The sequence below is a fragment of the Equus asinus genome, chromosome 2 (assembly GCF_041296235.1).
Source record: "Equus asinus isolate D_3611 breed Donkey chromosome 2, EquAss-T2T_v2, whole genome shotgun sequence".
NCBI classification, from domain to species: Eukaryota; Metazoa; Chordata; class Mammalia; order Perissodactyla; family Equidae; genus Equus; species Equus asinus.
In genome coordinates this window covers 128,749,692-128,774,317 of record NC_091791.1, presented here as the reverse complement: position 1 = coordinate 128,774,317, position 24,626 = coordinate 128,749,692, and the positions used below count along the sequence as shown (strand labels likewise).

General features: G+C 42.0%; 1 protein-coding gene and 1 long non-coding RNA gene across 7 annotated transcripts in view; one reads left to right on the top strand and one right to left on the bottom strand.

Moving 5' to 3' along the window:
- Positions 1-24,626, top strand: part of THSD4 (thrombospondin type 1 domain containing 4) — a 546,849-nt gene that overhangs the window by 341,519 nt on the left and 180,704 nt on the right. Inside the window, exon 1 of one of the 6 annotated variants that reach the window (XM_070498923.1) lies at positions 19,755-19,894. The exons of the other annotated variants lie outside the window; for them this stretch is intronic. Coding sequence (XP_070355024.1) covers positions 19,823-19,894 — 72 coding nt within the window. The 5' untranslated portion in view covers positions 19,755-19,822. Of the gene's footprint in view, positions 1-19,754; positions 19,895-24,626 lie in introns of those variants that run through there. 6 annotated transcript variants of the gene reach the window in all.
- Positions 1,708-23,015, bottom strand: LOC139042174 (uncharacterized). Its single transcript, XR_011498544.1, has 3 exons — positions 22,016-23,015; positions 19,638-19,883; positions 1,708-3,086 (listed from the first exon to the last, which is right to left on the bottom strand). It is a non-coding gene; the product is annotated as an uncharacterized lncRNA (long non-coding RNA).

The following is a 24,626-nucleotide window of genomic DNA, read 5'->3' as shown; positions in this document are numbered from 1 at the left end:
CTTAGGCAGTTTGTGGGGGAAGAGCAGTTTCATCTAAACAAGACAGTGTCTTGACCTCTTTTATCTCACTGCTCTTGGGTGGGGAGAATGCTCATATTCACATTTCTGGAATGTTTTTACCGTGACTTTCATAATCACTTACTGTGATTAATTAAGCATTTACTACGTTTCAGGTTCTATGATGAGCACTTGACATATACTAATCCTTCAGTAAACGCAATCTTATGATGTAGCTGCTCTTCTCACTCCCTGTTTTCTGATGGTCTACCTGAGCTCTAGACAGGTTACATAACTTTCCCAAAGTTATAGTGAGTGGTGGACCTGAGATTTGAACCCTAACAATCTGGTACTAGAGGTCTGTCCTTGATCACTCAGCTACAAGTGAGAAATGTACGTATGCTGGGTCGGGGAGAGTGCTTCCCAACAAGTCTTTGTAAACGCAAAAAGAATGAGTGAATGTGGCAGCACACAGTTGGAAGAGAGATCTTGGGAGTAATGAGCCAAGGTTTTCCATGGCCACACTGATGTTGAAATGTTGGTGGACCAACTATGAGGATCAGGGAGCAACCTGAAGATGATGTGCACTTGGGGGACACACGGGTGGGAAGGAGGAAATTGATGTGAACAGAGAGAGGAATGATTGCTTTACTTACTTATCTTCTACTCCTAAGTCTAAAGTGATACTACTCAAATAACACTTTAATTATTTTAATTTAGTTTTAATTTCCCTTTTAATTCTATTTAATAAACACCTAAAAAGCTGTCTGCTTCCCCACTCTCCCCCCAAACAAGAAAAGTGGTAGGATTATGGAATTTGTGCTAAGATATTTTAGTTTTCCATGATTTTAAAAGAAAACAAATATGCAGGGTATTTTTAAAAGAAAGTGTTTAAATAAATGAAATAAGATTCTTTAGGCGTCATATTTAATTAAATCCATTTCATTATTTTTAAAAAATGTATTTTATTTGACGTTCATCTATTCCTATCCAAAAACGTGGGTGGATAATCTGATCTCAGTTTTCTTGGGCTCTGTGATCTTGGCAAAGTCACTCTTTAATTGTGTGTCTGTGTTTCTCCAACTTGAAAATATGTAGATGTCCAGGACAACTGAACTGCTGTGGAAGGGCCATGAATTTCTTTGCCAAAAGGCCATGAGTAAGGAGACAGTCTCTTAGGTTGCTCTCAGTCCTTCATTTGTATTCTAAAAGAATTCATTAACCTATAAATCCGTTCGTTTTCTTTTGATTCACCTGGTGGATCAGAGTTTGCTGTCACTAAATGTCCTTCTGAGCTCCTTGGAGAAAAATGTCATAAATAATAGACATCTGTCCATTTGTTGTACAAAAGTGTATTAAATGCCTACTGGGTTCCAGGCTCCAAACATCAAAATGAATAAGATGAGATCCTTGTTCTTAAGGGATCATTGTTTGAAGGAATGATTACAAAAGCTGGTAGAGAACAGATATAACTACCTGCATGATGAGCTAGTCTGTGTCTCTTTGTGTAACACATTCCTTGGGAGTTAAGGGCCTAAAGTCTTGACCACATTCACATAACTTTCAGATCCTTGTCATGGCACACTGTTACGATGATGCTTACCTACAACTGACATGGACTTGGGCTCTGCAGATCATTGAGGCCTACCTACTTCTTAAGATGGAGTGATGGAACCCAGAGAGACCACCCAGCTGAAAAATGGCAGAGCCAGGCCTTGGACCTCAAATTCCTACCACAGTGCACTTTTTTCCATCTGAAATAAAATCCTATGTATTAGATGTACATTTTGTTTATGTCTTTAAACCTCCCCAAATTTATTAGTATTACTATGTATTCATTATTACATATTATTGACAGTCAATATTTCTTTAGATTAGCCAACATGTTATACTGTAAGGCCTTAGTAGAAGCAAACTCAGAACTGTCCTCTGGGCTGCCTCCCCAGTCCAAGGCATGCAAAGGCCACCCATAAAAGTCAGTTCTCTTTGAGGGTGTGGGGTTAGGAGTGGGGATGAGGGAAGTCCAGGGCATATGGCAATAAAAGGAACCTGTAGTTTCAGGCTGAGTGTTTGGGAAAGAAGAAAATATCGCTCATTGATTGAAAGCAGTATAGTCATAATTTCATGCTTAAATGTAACCAGTTCTGGATATAGTTGTCACTTAGTTTGTGCTCAATAAACATTGGGTGGGACTGAATGAATGAATCTGGGGAAGAGAAATACAAGCAAAGACAACAAGCAGACCCAGAATTTTCATTTACTTTCTGTGTGCCTCCTGGTATATATGATTTAACACCTCTGTGTCTCTAAGTGGAACCAAAAGGTTTCATTGGCAGAGTTTATGGGCATCTATCTTCGAATGCTATTTAGTGAGGGAGCAGGCATTGTGGCAGTAAATCTGAGAGGTGAAAAGAAAGATCTACTAAGTTCCAAAGTTGGAGAGTTCAGAGCCAGCAACTTAACGAGGCTTCTAGAAGCCTCTAGAAGCCTTCTAGAAGGCTCCCTTGCACTGTAACATCACACATGGGTGTACCACCACAATGATGGTCATACTTTGTTACCTAGTATGTGATGGGAACAGAGGAATCAACACTTTGGGGTAAATCAGCATTAGTTCATGTTGCTTCATTTCTGGAAATGAGTAAAAAGATGGCATGATGACTGTATTCGTTTCCTATGACTGCCGTAACAAAGTACCACAAACTTGGCTTAAACAACAGAAATTTATTCTCCGACAGTTCTGGAGACCAGACATCCAAAATCAACGTGTTGGCAGGGCTTTCCCCCCCTAAAGGCTCTAGGGGAGAATTAATCCTCTCTTCTTCCAGTTTTTGGTGGATCCAGGCGGTGCATGGGCTGGGCTGGGTCCCTCCAATCTCTGCCTCCATCTTCACATGCCCTTCTCCTCTCCTCTCTGTGTCTCTGATTAGGACATTTGTCATTGTATTTAGACCTCACCCAGATAATCCAAAAGGATCTCATCTTGAGATCCTTAATTACATCTGCAAAGACATTTTTTCCAAATAAAGTCATGTAAGGGAGGAAAAACATCTTTTCCTTCTACCCTTCTAAGTTCTCAGCTGCGGACCCTATAGCAAAAGACAGATTAATAAGAGAAAAGCATAAAAATTTATTTAATATAAGTTTTACATGACACCAAAGCCCTTAAGGAAATGAAGACCCAAAGAAACAGTTAAACCTAAGTATCTTTACCAGATTCCTAATCCAGAATCTAATACCAGATTCCATGAAGAGTGGAGAGTTGTGGAAAAATGTGATATGACAAAAAGGGGTACGAGCTGAGAGTAGTAAACGGGAGGAAATTTAGCAAGGCTTGTTCCTTCAGATTTCTCTCAGCGTCCCTCCGTCTTGGAGGTAGAGGTGCTCCTCCCTCCGGGTACGGGGAGGGCACCTTTCACATGAGGGTCTTATGAGCTGCTTCAGGGGAAGATCAGAGAGTCCTTCCTGCACCTATCATTTCTCAAATTTCTTTAGCTTAAAATATTTAATATGCCAAGGTGCCATATTATAGGCTAATGTTTCCTGAACCCCGGCAGTCACATACACAGGTTCTGGGGATTGGGACATGGGCATACCTTTTGGGGGACCACCATTCAACCCATTAGAGTGACATTGATGTATCTGGAAGACAGTTTGACGGGGGAGTAGGATGGCAAGGGTTAGGTGAAGACACTGGGCTCACTGGGTGCTCTGGGTCCAGAACTGAGGAAATGAGGACCTGGATCAGGGTGGAGGCCATGGGAATAAAGGAGAGGAAGTGGAATAAGCAGACATTTGATGAAAGAATTTGCCAGGACTCGATCACTATGTGTGTGGTGAATAAAAGAAAAAGAAATGTGTAATTTGTCACTAAAGCATGTTTCCCAAAAATGTGTGCTGTGGGACAATGGATCTTGGAATGCCAGTAGGTGATGTGTGAGGGAAACGCTTCAATAGGCCCACACATCTGGGACACACTGGATGAAACAGGATTGAACAGGCTTCTCTTCAGCAGCACTTCTCTAAGCCTTTAGCGTGCTTGTGTGTATTGTGGCCCGAAAGGGGGGTTTGTGGGAGACAGCCTTTCCCAAACCTATTTGACCGTGGACCTGTTTTACCTGGATTATCTCAAAGGACAAATGATCCATAAATCCCTGGAAAACATTGCTCTAGCCCTCCCCGCCCTCTGAGATAGGGATGAGGGAGGAAGGAAAATGCTAACAAGGGACAGAAAGATGGAGTGAAGAAAACTTTAGTCAGATGGTCTGTTGAGGGCCGGGTTTATTTCCTGAGACCCCCGCCAGGAACAAGGATAGACACAGGGACTGCCAGCAGTTGGCAGAAGCCACTCAAAGGCTTGCACAGCTGTCTTTGACTTTAATAGTCCGTGGGACCGTCCTATGGTTTGGGTTCTTCTTTTTCTGGTATCTTCTTGACAGGAGAAGCTTTCGCTTTAGAGGAGGTGTGGTACATAAATTTCAACCACTGTGCTCACTGTGATCTGCTGGATGGCGACTCTCCTGCTGGGGAAGGATGCCGGGAGGAGTGCTGTAAATGATTAGCAATGGCTGCGCTGAGCACAGGAGGACGCTGGGGATGAGCTGTGAGTCCTTCTTGCTTTATACCTCGAAGAGCTTCCCCACCCACTCCCTCCATCTCCAGGCGTGGAAAGGGGTGTCCAAGAGCTCAGCTGAACCCCCTACCCCACCTCAGTAATCCCGGAGCCTCCAATCTTTAGCACTCCTTGCCTCACATAGACAAGAATGGTTAGTACCATTGACAGAAATAGAGGCATCAATTTTGCAAGGAATAGTAAAAAGAGCAAATATTTACTGAGCTCTTGGTGTGTGTCAGGCACCACACGTTAAGTGTTTTACACGTAATATCTCATTTAATTTTCATGACAGCCCTAAGGACCATCAGTCGTCGAACTTTATAGATAGGGAACATGAGGCACATAGAGATTAAATTACTTGCCCAAGGCACATAGCTGGTGTGTGGTATGACCAGAATTTGACTTCAAGCAGTCTAATGTTAAAACTGACATTCATAACCACCAGATTACAAATTTAATTGTAGATGTTTTGGGTTTCAAATGTTGGTAAGACTTGCAAATGGAAATATTCAAAAGGCAGTGGAGGATACAGAACTGGACAAGGTCAGGCCTGGGCTCAGAGCCATGCGGGGAGACGGTGGTTGAAAAGTGCCCGGGGATAAGTTTATTCAAACTGTGAGGTCGAGAGTCGGTTATACAGATTTACAGTGCAGAAAGAACTTTGTGCAAAGATTTTATGTATTAGTGGGATATTTTCCCAAAGCACTGAGTTAGAAATAACTGACTACTGTTATCGCAGTCCATGGATACAACATTCCAACTCTGAGAAAACCAGGGCCCAGACACAGAAGTCTACATCCTAAATCATGTTGAAAAGTCAAAATTGGTTGGGATTTTTGAGAAGCAGAGAAATCTCGCTGGTCCCATAAGTGCAGTAGAAAACCCTGGTCCCTGGTGAGCGCCAGTGAGGCAATCTGATAGACTGTAGCTCTGCCTTCACATCTCTGCTACAGACTCAGTGCCCTCCCGATTCCCTCAAGAACTTGAGCTTCTGGAGCGCAGAACTTTGTCTCATTCATCCAGAAGTTTCTAGCGCCTGGCACACTGCAGAGCCCAGGAAATAGCAGCCGAATTGATTGAGCTAAGGAAATGAGAACCACTTTTATTCACCTACGTTTTTGCTCCTGGATACATTATCACGTTTTAAAATGTTTTCACTGACCCATCACTATTTCATTGCAAATGTCTGAATTTTCCCCTGTATACTAGGGACAAAGCCACGATAAATTGCTCCCTACTCACACTGAGTTTCATTTTGTTCTGATTCATCACCCGCTTCAGGGACCTTCTAAAATCACAGTTTATGGACTCTACATCCTGGTGGTTCCCAGAGAGAAATGAGCCTAGATTCCAGGGAATGCAAATGTCTCCAAATTTGTAGCCAGCTTCCAGGCTCCCTGCAAAGGTCTCTTAAGCCCCTAAGTATTTCCTCTCTTAAATCACACGTCACTGGCACAGGCAGAATATTTTCAAGTTACTTCTTTCTTGTTGGGAGACGGTTACTTAGAAGTCTACCGAGTAGACAGAAATGCCGGTCGTTCTTGGCAGTTTTATTGCACTGTTCTTAGGTTTAGTTTAGTGATTCCTTTTTAATGTTGTGGTTTGGTTTTTTCTTCCTGAAAGAAACTATTTTTTCAGTGCTGCATTTGAAACATGATGTTGAACCTCTCTTGGCATGTTTATGGGCTGGATGAAGAACTGTATATGTGAAAAGGAGCTTAATACTTCACTTGTGCAAATGTCATGACTTTTATTGGACACATTTCCAATTAGGTGACGTGAGTATCTAGAGCCAGTGATGGGTTATTGCATAGCAGTGGCACCTGGGTATTCTGCCAAATTTTGATCTGGATGTAAGGTTTATTTTTGCTTCAATTTAGAGTAGATTCTCTTATGGTGTCTATCAGATGGTGTGTGGAACTAAGCAGGTTATGGGACGTGGCACAGTTTTCTGTGCCAGGAGATAAGAGGCACAGCGTCACCTCAAGTCAGCACATATGAAAAATGGCCATTTATTGAACTATGCAAACACTTCTTGTGAATTGAAAAAAGTATGTGGTGAGAGCAGTAAAGAATTCTTCTCAAAAGGGGGGCAACAGAAGTGAATAATGTGACAAGTGTGGGAAGTTTTTGGAACCTCCGAAAGCTTTCTTTTTTCATAATCAGTGTTCACCATTAAAGCCCTTCAAATGGACAGCCAAAAATTTAAGTATTTGAAAGTGTGTTATAGACACACACACAAAACTGATCTATTACAAACCATTGATCTATTCCCGATAACGTCACTTAGGCTCTGACACACACACACACTTCAGTTCATGTTTGTGATTCTTATTTTGGATCTTCTTCAAATTTTGCTGCTTTTCTTCATTGACATTATTCAGATTTCTAAAATTTCAACCCATGTTTCCATTTATATGATAATATTTTACCTTATATGTCCTAGGTGTAAGCCTGGGAAAATGGCCTTAAGTAAGACTGAAGAGTTCTTCAAAGTCTCTTGCTCTCAGGCAAATATCCAGTCTTCCAAAGTGATTATTGCTAGAAACCACAAAAGTTGAAAATGGAGGGCAGCTAACCTGGAAACTCCCCCTCATTCCTCCATCTCTCCCACTGTCAAGGTCGGTGATAAGGATTAGAGGCGAGTGCTCTTGCCCATATGTTGGGGTGTTTTTGTGGTAGACAGGGCTCCTTGACTGAGATTTGTGGCCCTTAAGATCATCAGGAGCTGCCCTGGAGGGTGTTGTCAGGAACTTCCTATTCCAGGCACCCGCCAGTGTGCCCTAAGAGCCCTCGGCTCCGTGGGAGGCAGGGGGATGGTGGAAAGTACGTGGACTTGGACAACATTCAGACCAGGTCCGCTTCTTACTACAACTGTAACCTTGCAGAGTTGTTTACTTCTGTGAGCCTCAGCCTTCATATCTGGAAAATGGAATTAAAATTCCTTCCTCCATGGTTATGAAAATCAGAAAAGATCCTATCTATCAAGCACCAGCATAGAATAGGCACTCAATAAGTGTTCATTTCCCTGCCTCTCTGCACCCCGTAATGTAAGCAATAACTCCCCACTGGGCTGCAGCTTCTGTTTTTGAAACTGAAACATCTGCGCATCAACTGATGGGGATGATGAGACATGCTTCTTTAGTGAATTCATCAGATTTCTTGACTGGATGTAGATGAAGCAGAGGCAGTGGCAAATCTGGATATAAAGCAAACATTTAGGCTTCGTAGACAGTATGGAGTCTGGGCTATTCATGGTCACCTTAGTACAAATATACATCACACTTTTATATAAAACAGGTGACAGCGATGAACTCTCTCCTACGGAAGGTCTTGACTACCATGGCAGACTGTTTTGGTATTTGCCAAACCTGTGACTCTTTTCTCCTGGGTCCAGAGCTAGGTTGTATCACCCAGCCTTCTTGAAGTTGAATGTGGCCAGTGGAAGGTGGACCATTCCTGACAATCCTCCACTTTCTCCCCTCCCCATCTATCAGTGGATGTCGATGTCCAGAGTGACCCTGGGAACCACATGTTGAAGCAGGCAGAGCCTCTGACAGCCTGGGTCCCTAAGTGGCCGTGTAGAGCAGAGCAGTACTTGCCCCACCATCTGGACTTTACCCAAACAAGAAATAAACTCTCTTTGTATTAAGCCATTAAAGCCTCAAGACTTTTCTGTTACAGCAGCTAGCATTACCTTAACTAATACATTTGATGAAACACGAGGTGCATTTTAAAAACTTTCCCATTATGATGGCACTTGACATACTTTTGAACGTGACAGCACCATTTTATATTTTGTTACTGTGGGAAAATCAATTTCATAGTTGCTTTAAAACTCACTATATAGTCTATCTACTCAAAATATGGTGTGTATATTGATCGTAATAAATATGGAACAAGGTTCTCTGTCAGCAAGAAGGCTATTTGATTTGCCTGATAGGCTCAGCCGAAAGCCAGGGTTAGTGATTAACTACTTTTATTGTTTTAGATTGGATTAAACACTCCTGATGCCAGGTGCTGGGCTGGGAAGGGAGAAATACAGGTAGTTTTTTCTAAATTATTAGAAATTGAGAAATTAGATAATTAAAATTTTTCTAAGTAGCCTATATACTTTTATGGTTTCTTTAACAAAGTATACTGAAAATAATTGGACCTTTCCCAGCCTTCAGTTTTATCAACCATAAAATGAGGGATGCTTAATCCATAGGATTTGAGGATTAAGTGGGGATCATGTCTACCTCCCAGCCCAACGCCTGGCATAATAAATATTAAATACTACACACAATAAATATTGAAACCTTGACCCCTTTCTTAATGATTTGGTTCATTGGATTTTGCTTTGGAATTATGCTTATGAACATGAATCATCACCCTCAGAGACTTGTAAACTATCTTTGGCTGCTTACCCAACACTGATTGGTGCTAGACAGCAGTGCTGTTATAGTATCTACTTTTATAATTTATGTTGACTTCTTCTTGCCACTTTTTACTGGTAGCTACAGGCTTCAAGTTATCTTCTTCAAATTCTTTTTATGGGGAGACAAAAATAAAACACCCTTGGGGCTGGCCCCGTGGCCGAGTGGTTAAGTCTGTGCGCTCCGCTGCAGGCGGCCCAGTGTTTCGTTGGTTCGAATCCTGGGCACGGACATGGCACTGCTCATCAAACCACGCTGAGGCAGCGTCCCACATGCTACAACTAGAAGGACCCACAACGAAGAATATACAACTATGTACTGGGGGGCTTTGGGGAGAAAAAGGAAAAAATAAAATCTTTAAAAAAAAATAAATAAATAAAATAAAATAAAATAAAACACCCTTGGCAGAAATTATGAAAAAGTGAACGAGCTCTGTATGTGAGCTGGAGAACACCCCAGCAGAGCAGACTACCAGTCTTCCAAATGGCTGTTTCAGCGGCTTGGGGGCCCATTCCAGTCAGTGCCAAGATTGTTGCAAGTTCCAGCAAGTTGAGCTTAACAGAAGTCAAAACTCTCTGCCTCAGTGTAGCATTGCTGCGCTTCTGCCCCCTGAGCTCCCATGCCAGGAGGAGCGAGGGAGGAAAGAGAGGTAAAAGGTAAAGAAAGGTTAGGGATTGAGGGAGAAAGAGGGGTCCAGGGTAAGAAGTAACTTTGGTGGCTCTTCACTGAGGAGGCCAGGTGACCTGTGTGCACATTGAAGTTCGAGAAGCCCAGCTCTTGAAGCACCTATTCCGATTTACATTCTCACCAGCCCTATATCACACTACCCACTTCCCCAAGAGAATGGGTATTTATCATTCATAAAAATTATTTTCCAGTGAATTGATGAACATGTTATTTGGTTTTGTAATTCTTTGGTTACCCTGATGTTAAGTTGTTTTTCATGTTCCATTTTCATATTGAATATCTTTTGTGAATTGACTATTCATGGTCTTTTCCATTTTTATTGTTATATTCACCATTTTTTCCAAGTGAAAATAATTTTTTTTACTGTATTTCTCTGCTGCTCTTGTAGAAAAAAAATTAGCAAATTTAATAAACAAGAATATGGTAATCACCTGTTGTGTTTACCAAAAATAGAATTATATTAAGGATGCCATTCCTCAGGCTTAGAAATCTACCAGTCTACTTTCTGTCTCCATAAATTTGCCTATCCTGGACAATTCATGTAAATGGAATCATTTAATAAGTGATCTTTTGTGACTAGCTTCTTTTACTTAGTGTATTTTTGAGGATCATCATGTTGTAGCATGTATCAGCACTTCATTTCTCTTTATTGCCAAATAATATTCTGTTATATGGATAAACCACATTTTATTTATCCATTTATCAGGTGATGGACATTTGAATTGTTTCCACTTCTTGGCTATTATGAATAATGTTGCTATGAGCATCCATGTACACGTCTTTGTGTGGCCATGTTTTCGTTTTTGCTGGGTGTATACCTGGGATTGGAATTGCTGGGTCATGTGGTAGTTCTGCCTTGAACTTTATGGTGCAGCTGCCAGGCTGTTTTCCAAAGCAGCTGCATCGTTTTATGTTACCACCAGTCGTATACGAGCATTCCAATTTCCCCACATCCTCACCAGTATATGGTATTACCTGTACTTTTGACTAGTAGATATGAGGTAGATTCTCATTGCAGTTTTGATTTGTATTACCCTAATGATTAATGATGTTGAGCATCTTTTCATGAGCTTATTGGCCATTTGTATATCTTTTTTGGAGAAATGTCTATTCAGGTCTGTTGCCTATTTTTCACTTGGGTCATTTGTCCTTTTATTAAGTTGTAAGAATTTTTTAATATATTCTGGATACAAGCCCCTTACCAGACATATGATTTGTAAGTATTTTCTCCCATTCTGTGACTTGTTTTTGCTCTTTCTTGGTGGTATCATTAGCAGCACAAAAGCCTTAAATTTTGATGCAGTCCCATTTAGTTTTTTCTTTTGTCTCTTGTTTTTTCAGTGTCACATCTGAGAAAACATCACCTCATGATGTTACTCCTAGTTTTTCTTCTAGGAGTTTTATAGTTTTATGTATTAGTGTCCTATGGCTGCTGTAACAGACTAGCACAAACTTTGTGGTTTAAAATAACACAAATTGATTTTCTTACAGTTCTGGAGGTCAGAAGTCCAAAATGGATCTCACCAGGCTAAAGTCAAGGTGTTGGCAAGGCTGCATTCCTGCAGAGTAGCTAGGGAATAACCCCTATCTTCTTGGCTTTGCCAGCTTCTAGAGGCTGCCTGCATCCCTTGGCTCATGGCTCTCGTCTTCAAAGCTGGCAATGGCAGGTCGAGTTCTTCTTGCATTGAATTACTCCAACTTCCTCTTCTGCTTTGCTCTTCCACATTTAAGGACCCTTGTGATTACCTTGGGCCCACTTGGATATTCCAAGATAATCTCCCTATGTTAAAGTCATCTGATTAGCCACCTTGATTCCCCTTCGCCATGTAACTAACATATTGATGGGTTCTAAGGATTAAAACAAGGACATCTTTGGGGGCATTATTCTGCATGCCAGTCTATGATCAATTTTCAGTTAATTTATGTGTGTGGTGTGAGGTAGAGGTCCAATTTCATTCTGGGTGATATCCAGTTATCCCAGCACTATTTGCTGAAACGTCTCTTCTTCCATTTATATGGCTTACTTTTATCTTAAATCAATATAACATCAAAATGTGCCCATAAACAGGGTCACTTTAAATGATTGGATAGGGTTTCTCTTTTTGGATGTGCCATAGTGTACTCAGCAACTCCCCTATGGTTGGACATTTCTTTCAGCTTTTTGCTATTAAAATTGTCATTATCTGATGTGCGGGATTTTTTTAAAAATATATTATGGACACAAACCCTTTTCTCTTATACATCTTGTAAATTATCTTTGAAATTATTCACTTCTTTCCACCATCCTGGTTTAAGCTCTTATCCTTTTTTATCTGGACTATAGCCATAATCTTCTAACTGGTCTCCCAGCTTCGACTGTTGCCTCTCTCCAATTATCCTTTCTCCATAAACAGAGTGGCTTTGCAAAACGCAAATCCAGTCATGTAACTGCTGCCTCTGCCCTTAAAATAGATTCTCATTAGGAAAAGGACAAAACTCTTTGTCATAGACCGTTCCTTTGTCTTCAGCCTAATCCGATGCTTGCTCCCACTTGCTTGCTCTCTATCCGTCCACACCTGCTTCCTCTCAGGTCCTCATGAAAGCCATTATTGCTCCTACTGCAAGCCAATCTCCCTAATGAGGACAAGCCTCTTATGTCACCACATATCTTCCCTTTGCAGCCCTTTCCACATTGCAATTTTAAACTTACTTGTTGGGTTTCATTAATGTTAGCTTCCTGCGCCAGACAGTAAGCTCCATAAAGATAGGAATTGAGTCTGCTTTTGCTGATCACTGTATCTCCAGGTTCCAGCATATGATTAAATACTGACATTTTGAGTAAAGAAACAAGTGAAATACATTTTCTACTGTGCGTTTGACTTTTCATTTTGTTTATGGTATTTTTGATTTACAGAACCTTAAATGTATATATATAAATGTATAAATCTTTTCTTTTATGATTTCTGCCTTTGTTAGAGTTATGTTAAAAACCCTTCCCCACTCCAAGAATATGGCAATACTGACCTATTTTCTTTTCCTGCTGTCATACTTCTCTTGTTTGCATTAACATCTTTAATGTACCTGCAATTTATTTTTGGTACATGGTATAAATTAGGGGAATAACTTTATTTACTTCCCAAATGGTTAGCCATAAGCCCAATCTTTTTCTATCCTTTCCTTGCAGATTTGAAGCAACTCATTGACTGCCACTAAATCCTTTTCCATGTTTAGTTTTGTAAATAATTTGTCTATTCCTGTACTGGTAGTATTTGCCACTGTTTTAATAATTATAGCTTTATGCTATGTTTTACTATCTGACAATCACATTTTCTAAGAAAATATGTTTTTATAAAATGACACTTTAAAGTTATACAATTTGAATTAAGGGTTACTAAACAGAATACTGTTACTTAGAGCAGTGGTTCTCAAACTGAAGCTGGCCCCACCCCTAGAGTTTCTGATTCAGTAAGTTTGGGGTGGGGCCCAAATATTTGACTTTCTAACAATTTCCCTGAGGATGCTGATGCAGCTGATCCAGGGACTACGATTTGAGACCTCTGCCTTAGAGTAAATTCTTGAAATAAAGAATATGGTCAACCTGAGAACAGTCCTGATGCTTTCTCGGAATTAATTCCCCCGCGTGCTGTCAGCCTTTGGATGAGTCTGCCCTGTGCGCTTTTTGCGAGCATCTCCCTGATGGTGTCCCTGGCCCTGCTCCTGGCTCTAGTTCAAAGCTGAGCCAAGAAACATAGCCCTCCTTTCAGCGATGCTGCGAGATGCTCAGCCTAAGTGCATGGCTGCCCTGCTGCTTACAGGTGCCTGTGCAGCCAGGCTTTAGCCCTTTCGGGCAGAAACCAGAGAAATGTGAAGCCGTTATGACTCCCTTTGCTGTAGGTTCTCACGATTTTCCTTATGTTTAAGGAGAACAGGGCAAAGAACTTCCCTTTGCTTTCTTCATTACCACTTCCTTGGCTATTTAATAGCTTCTCCGTCCACACAAAGGGAGAGTTAATTACTAACACCTGCTTCTGTTAGCCGAGTTCTTGACAGAGACTTTTCCCACCTATTCCTCACATCATAAGCATATTTCAAGCAATAAACATAGTGTGAACAGTTTAGCCATACAGTATATAGCTCTGTAGAGAAGGCTACATCTTGCTTCTTCCTTCATAAAGGGACAGACATTCTTTCAGGAAATAAAATAGCCTTCGAGAGTTACTCTTTGTTATTAAGACAGAAGTGCGTGATTATGTTTTACATGAAATATGTGGTTTAGACTTCAGACATTTGTTTTCCCTGTTTTTTGATACTCACAATTTCCCCCACTCTCGTATATTTTCCCTTTCTAGGTTACCCAAATGTTAGGTTGGAAATTATTTGCATATCCTTGAGAGATATACCTTCTGGGAATTTCTGCTTTTCGTTTTCCCCTTCATGGTATCAAGATACACCATTAGAAGAACTCTCCTCCCATCATAAGCAGATGAGACTTTCCTGTATGACCCTCCCTTGCGTCCAGTCCCTGCTCAGTGCACACTGAGTGAGGCTGTCTATGTGCAGAGTCTTGGGAACATATGCACAAATAACAGGACAATAACCACCACCATTGTGCATCCTACTTTTTTCGCTTAATAAATCTTGGAGATGTTTCCTATCATTACATAGGAAACAAGCTCAATTTTTTCTTTGTTTTATTTATTTTACTGCTGCAGAGTATTACCTTTTATGGATGTCACAAAGTGTTCATTTAGTCTTTACTGATGGGCATTTAGGTGGTTTCCAATATGTGGTGTTTATAAACAATTTGAGTTGAGTTTTCCAAGAGTCAAAGAGTAACATGAGCTAACCCCATGAGGATGTGGGAATGACATTCTAGATAAAGGGGCTAGCGTGAAGGAAGGCATGGGCCATAAGGGCACTTGGCATTTGGGGATGATTTCTTGTGGCTCAGGATGTCTGGAGAGTGGAATTTGTGTGAATGGAAAAAATGAGAAGGAGGCTGGAAGGACAGAGACCAGATTGCAAACAGCCTTGCAAATGTCATATGAAGGAGTTTGGACTTCATCTCTAATGGAGAGTCATCAACAGATTTTAAGAAGCAGCAAAGAATAAATAAGTGATTGAATTAATAAATAAATGGGTGGGAGGGTCAAATCTTCCATACCAATGAATTCTGATTAATAGATGTAGAAGGCATGAGGGAAACAGAAAATCACTATTAGAGCACAGTAATAATTGCTGCAGGCAAGATCTACTGATGAATATTCAAATTAGTGGGTGAAACTTTGAGAAACAGGATATTTGCATAGCCTCAAAGTATCTCCCCAAAATATGTATTAATTATTGTGATTGTTTTAACATATGTCCAAATATTCTTTGAAACTCCCCTGCAGGAAGTGGGGCTTAATTCCGCTGGACTGGCTGACTCACTTCCAATGAAAAGGGTATGGAAAAGGAAAAATAGTAATTTTGCACGGAATAAACCTGGCAGACACCACCTTGACCAAATGATCAAGGTTAACGTCACCAGTAATGTCATGTTGATAATAGGGTGCCCCTGACAAGTGTAATGAGAAGGGCACTCTACCTCTATGGGATTCTCCAAAAACCTATAACCCTAGTCTAATCACGAGAAACCATCAGATAAACCCAGTTTGAGGAACATTATACAAAATACCTGACCAGTACTGGTAAAAGAGTCAAGGTCATGAAAAGCAAAGAAAGGAGGAGAAACTGTCACAGACCAGAAGAGACTAAGGAGATAGGTTGACTAAATGCTATGTGGTATCCTGGATTGGGTCCTGTAACAGAAAAAAGACTTCTGGGGATAAACTGGGGAAATATAAATAAAGTCTGTGTTTTAGTTAATATTATTATGCCAATATTAACCTCCTGGTTTTTATAAATGCACAATAGTTATTTAAGATGTTACATTAAAAGGAGCTGGGTGAAGATATACCCTGACACTCTGTGCTACCTTTGTAACTGTTTTGGAAATAAAAAATTATTTCAAAATAAAAAGTTTTTAAAAAAGAATCAGGGAGTGACATGATTACATGCACATTTTAGGAGAATCCAAGTGATTATGGTGGGAAAGAAGACTGGAAGGGGAAAAGACTAGAGTGAGGTGGTTATGAGGTCCTGGGATGGTGGAGGCCTGGATGGGAGTAGGGGCAGCAGGAATCTGAGGCTGTGGACAGACTGGAGAGATCTCTAGATGGAAACTCAATCATACCTGGTGATGCTTTGGATAAGGAGATGAGAGAGTAAGAGGCCTCAAGATAACACCCAGTTTTCAGCTTCTGGGTATCAGATGGGTATTGATGTTATGCACCGAGATGGAGAAAACAAGAGAAAGAACAGGTTTCGGGAAAACATTAGTTCAGTTTTAGACCTATTGAGTTTGGAGTACATTTGAGAGATCCAAGTATTCCATTAGGCAACTGGATGTTTGGGCCCCCAGGTCAGAAGGAAGAGCTGGCTATTGACCGTTGTGGAGAGTCATTGGCATGTAAAGAGTTGTTGAGGCCAGTGAAACAATGAGATGACCAAGGAGAGTGGATAGAGCAGAGAGAGGGCTGAGAACACGGGCATTTAGGGGCTAGGCCCAAGAGGTGGCAGGGAGACTGGAACATGTCCAGAGAAGTGGTGACAGTGCAATGTAGTCTTTAAGAGCTAAGTGGTTGAGGCAGGCTGCCGGGTCCAGAATACTGGCTTTGCCACCTACCCATTGTGTCATGTGGGGCGAGTTATTTAATCTAATAAGGCTGTTGTCAGGATTATAGGAAACACTAACTGTAGAATTCTTAGAATAATGCTGGGCTCCTAGTGCTCGAAGAATGTTGGCTAGTTAGAGGCAAAGGAAAACTAGAGATCAGTGTTCTGGAAGCTAAGAAACGGAGTGGCTCTTAAAAACAGATATGCACTTCACACCCCTTAAGATGGCTGTTATCAAAAAAGTGGAAAAGAAAAGTGTTGGCAAGGATGTGGAGAAATTGGACCCTTTGTGCATTGCTGGTGGGAATGAAACATAGTGCTGCCGCTATGGAAAATGATTTGGTGGTTCCTCAGAGTTAAACACAGGATATCATATGATCCGGCAATTCCACTCCTTGGTTTACAGTCAAGCGTCACCTAACGACAGGGATAGACTCTGAGAAATGTGTTGTTAGGTGATTTCATTGTTGTGTGTAAGTATACATAGAGTGCACTTACACAAACTCAGATAGCACAGTCTATTACACACCTAGGCTCTATGGTACTAATCTTATGGGACCACTGTCATATATGCGGCCCATCGTTGACTGAAATGTCGTTATGCAGGGCATGACTGTATACCCAAACGAATTGATGACAGGGATTCAGACAGACCCTTTTATACACTCATATTCATAGCAGCATTATTCACAATAACCAAAAGGTGGAAACAATCCAGACGTCAATCCACAAAGGAATGGATAAACAAAATGTGAATGTTATTATCACAATGAGAACATTATTATCACAATGGAATATTATTCAGCCTTAAAAAGGAATGAAGTTCTGACACATGCTACAACATGTATGAACCTTGAAAGTATTATCCTAAGTGTCATAAACCCAGTATAAAAGGGCAAATATTGTATGATTCCACTTATATGAGGAAACTAGAATAGACAAATTCATAGAAAGTTGAATAGAAGTTACCAGGAGTTGGGGGCAGGAAGAATGGGGAGTTATTATTTAATGAATACAGAGTTTCTATTTGGGATGATGAAAAAGTTCTGGAACAGGATAGTGGTAGATGGTTACACGACATTGTAAATATACTTAATGCCTCTGATTTGTACACTTAAAAATTGTTAAAATGGTAAATTTTATGTTGTGTATATCTCACCACAATATTTTTTAGAAAGGAGGGCATGGATAATGCTGCAGAAAAGTCAAATAAGATAGGCCCTGAAAAATTATCCTCTGTATTTCATGATACAGGGGCCATTGGTGACATTTCCAGAGCCCTTGTAGTGAAGCAGAGAGGTCAAAAGTCAGATTGCAGTGGGCTGAAGAGTGATTAGAAAGTGTCTAGACCAGGCAGTGGCAAACTACGGCCAAATCTGGCCCACTGCCTGTGTCTGTAAATCAAGTGTTATGGGAACACAGCCCCACCCCTTTGTGTGTGTGTCATCTAGGGCTGCTTTTGTGCTACAATAGCAGCGTTGAGTAGTTGCCACAGAAACCATATGGTCTGTAAAGCTGAAAATGTTTACTATCCAGCCCTTTACAGAAAGTTCCCCAAACCCTGCCCTAGACAAGCCCCTGGTCCTTCAAGAACTTTGGCTTTCTTAGACAATTCCTGCATTTCTGGTGAGGTTGTTGAGTAGCTGACAGAGCCCCTTCCCTCTCCTAGCAGAATAGACCCAAAGCCAAACAATAATAATAATGAGGAAGAAGAAGGAAGAAGAGAGGGAGGGGGAAGAGAAGAAATTCTTTTTCCTTTCTCTAACTGGAGATATTATCTTCGTCATTCCTTCTGCCTCTTACAGTCCTGGAAAAAGGGATTGTAAGTCCCTTCATCCACCCCCCAAAAGAAACTCCCCACTAGTAATTCTCTGTGACTGGTGATAATAAACATTATAAGATGCCTAGCAACTGCACTTTGGTTTAAAGTTTCCTCGTTAATGCAGGAAAATGCCCACAACCTGAGGCTTTTCAAGTGTTTATTAATTTACTTTCTGGGACTGAGCGCCGATATTTGTTTCAAATCAAAGAGAAAGCCGATGTCTTTAGCACTTACTGTGTGTCAGGACCTGTGCCAAGTTTCGTGCCTAGGTGACCTCATCAATAATCATCATAACCATCAGATGGCCTTCCTGCATTTCACAGATGGGGCAGCTGGGGCTCAGTGGGGTTAAATACTCACCCCCAGACCCACAGGGTCTGCGAACTGGGGTATGAACCAATGTGTCCCGCATTCCAGGGCCCCAGGCTGTTTCCACTGCACCATGTGCTCATCATGCATGGCCACCAAAAACCTCAGAATGGTTCTTTGTGCCCATTTTAAGCAGAATTAATATTTGGTAGGTTCTCAACCCATTTTAAACCATGAGCCCCACTATTTCACAGTAAGAGCTGGCCACTTAGGGTATATCTCAAGTGGACTGTGGGCATTAGCAAGACCTGCTGCCCAGTCTGCTTCTGTGCTCTCTGTGCCCCCATCCCCGTTTGATGGTCAACCTGATTCTACCCAGAGATATTTCTTTAAAACTATCCTGCTTTTCAATGTGCCACGCCACTGCCATCTGACACCTGGGCTTCACTTGTTCCCAGTTTACTATTTATTTTTACATCGTCTGTAATAACTCCTTAAGGTCTTGGCTAGGCACAGTGACCCAGGGAGCCAGCAAGAGGGGGTTGTAGTGGCTTCCCCAGTTCCCATCCATTTGTGTCCATATGATCAGGACCTAAACACAGAGAACTCTTGTGACTTCTTTCCCCTTCGAGGCTGCCCTTGATGACGTAGTCTTTGACTGCCTAGATTTCTGCAGTCATCAAATCAGAACTAAAAGGGCACTCAGAGGTCATCCACCCAATCCTTGGTTGTACCAGTAAGAAAACCAACAGAGGCCCAGAGAGGGTTGGCGAGTTATGCAGGCACACACAGCTTGTCAGCAGCAGATCCTGGACCAGGAAGGCCCCAGCTCTCCAGCTCCCAGCCTGAAGCTCATCCTGCCGCAGTTCACTGCGTCCGCCTGCCTCAGTTGATGAAGCAGGAGCCGTCCCCCTGCATGTGGAGTGCTTACCTTGGAGCCCTTTTCATGAATGAGACCAGATGCAGAACTCCACATTGATCATTTCTGTCCCTCCCCTTTCTGCTTTCTGTTAAAGGCAGCCCCCCAGCTCCCAGCTGGCTCCTGTCCCCTCCCCCAGCCGGGAGAAGTTATTACATGAAGAGATCAGCTTACCAGTTTTCTTCAGAGCAGAAGCTGAGCTCGGAGCTCCGGGTAGTACAGTGAGGGAGAGCAGAGGGAACCAGCGCGGTGCCTAGCAGAACTCCGGGGCTGGAATCCCGAGACACAAGTGCATCTGCTAGCTGTTAGCACTTGGCAGACGGAGTTCTCCTCTAGGGTAGTTCTAACTTTGGGTAATAATGTTTGTCAGCTACCTGATATTAACATTGCTCCACGTTCAAACAGCAGTGTTAGCAAGACCTGGGGGAGAGGTAAGCCAAATAAAATATCTTGTCAGAAGTTGTATTTTTGTCAGCATTATATTTCCTCTTCTATCTACCAAGAGGGATCAGGGAATGGGTTTTTATGGTGTGCAAAGAGTAATGCTTTATATTGCTTTTTTAAGGTTTACTTTGCCTTTTCTTATAGGAAAACTTCTTTTCTTCTTGAAGAATCCTGTAATTTCTAAAATCTCATTCTGAGGCTGCTGTGCAGTTGCCACACTGGGGAGTTGGCATGGCCTTGGTGACAGATGCCTGGAGTGTGCACATTTCTCCTTCTGCCATTGCAGAAAAAAAAAAATGTGCATGTCAGATTCCGATAGGGACTGTTACCTTTTGAGAATTTTTTTCCAGTGTTGCAGAGAGAATATGCATGCTAGAGGAATTGCTTTTCTTTACTATTGTGCAACACATTTGTCTCCTTGTTTTGCTTTGATGTGCTTGAAAAATCTGTACTTAACTCTGTATCACAGGTTTGAAGAGGGATGGTGATGTATAACAGGGCTGGGAGTGTGCCCAGATCTCCCATGGAAAGGAGGCGTGCTTTAAGGCCCACGAGGATGATTTATTCTCATTGGTTTAGCTCTTATGTTTGCTGGATACAGTTTTGAGCATCATAGATGCCTCTAGGAGCCAGTTTTTGATTCAGGCAAAGAGATTGGAAGGGATGCTCAGATGGGCTGGAGAAGGAAGCGCTTAGGTATATCCATCCTCACCTTAAATAAGCCTTCAGCAAATTTACCTCATCCACTGCTTTTACTCCTTACCCCAATGAAACGTCTCAGAGACTGATGCCTGAGTAGTGAAAAGACAGCCTTTTTCCGAATCCATCTTCCTCTCTGAAAAGCCAAATGAAAAGTCTATCTCCTAAAAAGGCCATGGGGCCACTTCACAGCTTTGCCTTTTGTTGGCGTTGTTGGGAAGGAGCAGGCTCTGAAAGCCTAATGTAATTACTTTCCCTTTTCTAAGAAGACTGGGCGCTCCCCACCCCGGGCTGCAAGGCTAGGCGTGGTTTCAGCAGGCTTGTTACTCTGTGCAAAACAGACATGTGGCTCAGAGGCGTGTAGCAACGGGTCATTTGTTTTAGGCTTTTAGCCCATTAGTTACCCATGTCCTCTGCTCTGCAGATATTTTCTGAGCATGTGGAGGGATCAAGGTCTTGAATGGGAGCTGGAGGAACTGAATGGGTTAGTGATGCTGGAAGCTGAAAGCAGACCATTGCCCTCTAGTTGTAGTTGAAGTTCGTAACTCCCCTGTTGATTTTTTACTGTGTAGAGTAAATGACAAATGGGCCGGCCTCACTCAGCCTGGAGCACTTAAGCATGTGAGAGGCGAGCTCATATGGAAAATATTTCTATCACCGCTGCATGCGCATATGGTCTGGGGAGACCCCCGTACAGAGCAAATCACAGCGCTCCAGCAGCCCCTCAGTGGCGTGCCAATTACTCTTATTAACAGCAAGGCTAAGGGCAGGCTTCAGTTACCTGCACACAGCTGGCTCCTGTGGAAGGCCACTCTGGAATGTGTGTGCCTCAAGCCTGTGTCACACGCAGAGAGGCGAGCGGCTCTGTTTCACTTTACAACCAGCAAAGCAGATGAAAACTGAAAGGGGATTACACAGGCTCACCCAAATCTTGATGCTGTTCAGAGGGCACTCAGCACTCGGAAAGGAAGGCAGGACTTCTGTCTTTTGAGTTAAAGGGTGTGTGCTTAATAGCCAGAAGACCCACTCAGAGGTGGCAAGATGCCTGCTTTTCTGTTCCTTTGTTCTCCTCTGCTGTGCAAAGTAAAGATCCTCCTGTGCCTTTTCCTCTCTTCTTTCTTGTTTTCCTTCCTTGCCCGTGTGTGTATGTGTCTGTGTGTGTGTGCATGTGTGCACACACACACGCACGCTGCTGCAAAGCCTTGGCTCCATAACTACTGCACTCCTAGGAAATTGTACAATTAGGATTCCTTTCCCCTTGTTGGAAACGAAATGATGGGGAAGGAACGTGAGTATGAGTAGCTCCCCCCTCCCTCCTTAAAAAGAATGTAGTTTATATAGAGCTTTGAAGAATGTGGCATTTATTTATAAGAGCCTCTTTTTATAGCCATGTTACTTACAAAACTCACCCATAAACATGTGGCGTCGTCCTCAAGTCACCAAGATTTTCTTTTTCTCTGCCAGCCGGTTTTCTTGCAGGTTTTAATTATCTTCCCTTTGGATGTTCATAAAAACACATGAGGGAAAGGAAGAAAGGAGAAGAAAGCACCTAGCAGTGCTTAGCTGGCTGTGTTCTCAGTGTGGGGCTGGAAGCCATGCAGCTCACAGGGTCCATTTCAGGGGCTGGCAGGTGATGGGAGGAGGGGGTGTGATTCAAAGCAGGCCTTATTTGGCGTCCTGTTGCTGGTACTGTTGGCAGTGGTGACCAGTGACTGTCATCCAAGGATAGAACAACCTGATATGGTGTCAGTGCATGGATTTGAGAACAAACACAGAGAAAGACTATTCTGTCTTCGATTTTCTGCTGAGAACACTGAGGTCCCTAGAATGCCTTTGCCCTCGTCAGAATTAGGACAGCAGTAGTGTTCCCTTGCACAGAGCATGCATGCCCTAAAAGAATGTCAAGGACTGTAGGTCAGGCTGGACTTCTGGTGCATGTGTCAGTGTGGGAAGCGTGCCAGGATCCAGTTTCTTTGCAGGTTGCAACAGAATGGTGTGTGGGGGTGCATATGTGCATTTTCTTTCCTGAACTTGAACTTACCTTCTCAGATAAGACCAATGACATACTATTATATGTGGGGAGGAAGAGGTCGGGGCAACTAGAAACCTATATGATTCCATGAATTGTGGTGGGATAAGTTCCTAGAAGTGAGTCAAAAAGATATTTATTTTAATTTTGATGAAGCAATTGGCCAAAACCTGTCAAAATTAAAAATAAATATTTTGGCTGCTAGTGGGTATGAGGTTTCTTTTGTGAAGATAAAAATGTTTTGGAATTAGATAGTGGTGGTGGTTGCACAATTTTGTGACTATACCTAAGACCACTGAATTGTACGCTTTAAAAGAGCAAATGGTATGGTTGTGAATAATATTTCAATTTTTTAAATTAATAAATAATATACATCTCTTTGTCCCAGCTTTTCCATTTCTAATATTTTATCGTATAGGTCCACTCTGAATGTGCAAAACGCTCTCTGAACCATTTTTCACAATTAGGCCATTGCAACAACCTCCATGTCCCTCAATAAGGGACACTCTGCAGGTGTTCAAGAAGAATGAGGTAGCTCGGTATGTACTGATATGAAGTGGCCACCAGGATATGTTGTTAGGTAAGAAAAGCAAATTGCAGAACAATGTGTATAAAATGCTACCCTTTGTGTAAAATGCGTTAACATGTTTGTCCCTCCTCTCTCTGGAAGGATATACAAAAAAATGGGGAGGAAAATCAAGTGGCTGGAGGAGGAGGGCAGGTGAGAGACTTATGTTTCACTATATACCTTTGGTACCTTTTGAATTGTGTGCAGTAAGCATGCCTTACCTAGTAAAAAATAATAATAAATAAAATAGATGATATAACCATAAATCACTTAGTAATGAATAAAATACCTGATAGAATAGCTCGTGTTCTCAGCGGTAGCACATGCTAAGGTGAAGTGTACCTGAGTTAATAGCCCTAACCGCTTAGTGAAATGGTTCCTTAAGGGCTAAAATGATGTTCTTTAGGTAGCTCATTCATTCATTTAACACCTACTTAAAGCCCCTCCTTTTTCACTTGTTCAATGAGGGTAAAAATAGTAGCTAATTTAAGGGGTGGTTGGAAGGATTAAATGTGCTAATATGTGCAGAGCTCTCAGCTTGGTGTGTCAGGCACATAGTAAACAGCACTTATTCGCTATTACTCCATCTACTATCGCAGATGCTACCAGGTGTGCCACTTCTGTGTGGGGGGAAAAAGGAAGCTGAAAAGATAAGGTTTTGGTCTTTGATGAGCTGTTACTTTAAAAGGGGCACAGAATGCAAACAGTTAATGATTGTGCAATAAAAACTCCTTAATTGCCAGAGTAGAAGCAAAGGAACAGTGAAATCTGCTTCAGAAAGTGAAGACAGACTCTAGAAACAATGTCACATTTGAACTGAGACTTGAAGAGTCATGAGTTGGGGGTCTTCTGGACAGCCCCCAGGTTCAGGGATTCGCAACAACTCAACATACAGTTGCACTCACAGCTGGGATTTATTACAGTGACAGGCTACAGAGCAAAATCAACAGAGGAAAAGGTGCTTGGGGTGAAGGCTTGGGGAAACCAGGTGCAAGATTCCAAGGCTCTTCTCCCAGTGGAGTCACACAGGATGCACTTAATTCCCCTAGCAATGAGTTGTGATAACACGTGTAAAATGTTGCCAACCTGAGAAGCTTGTTGGAGACTCGGTGCCTAGGGTTTTTATTAGGGGCTGGTCACATAGGCACCCTCTGCCTGCTATGTACCACCATATCAGACTCCCAGAAGGGAAGCAGGTGTTCAGCATAAACCAGATTGTCTATGGTATAGGCACAGTGAGCCACTCTTGCCAGTTCTGGGAATGGTGGGAACCCTGCCAAACTCCAAGTTCCCAGACACCAGCCAATGGCCAGCCTCATAAGCAGGTCTGTTTAAAGGAAAACAATCAGGTGTGCTGTGTTAACTCTTCTGCACAGATGGATAGGCATTTTAAATGGAAAAAGAGGGCGAAGACATTTCAGGC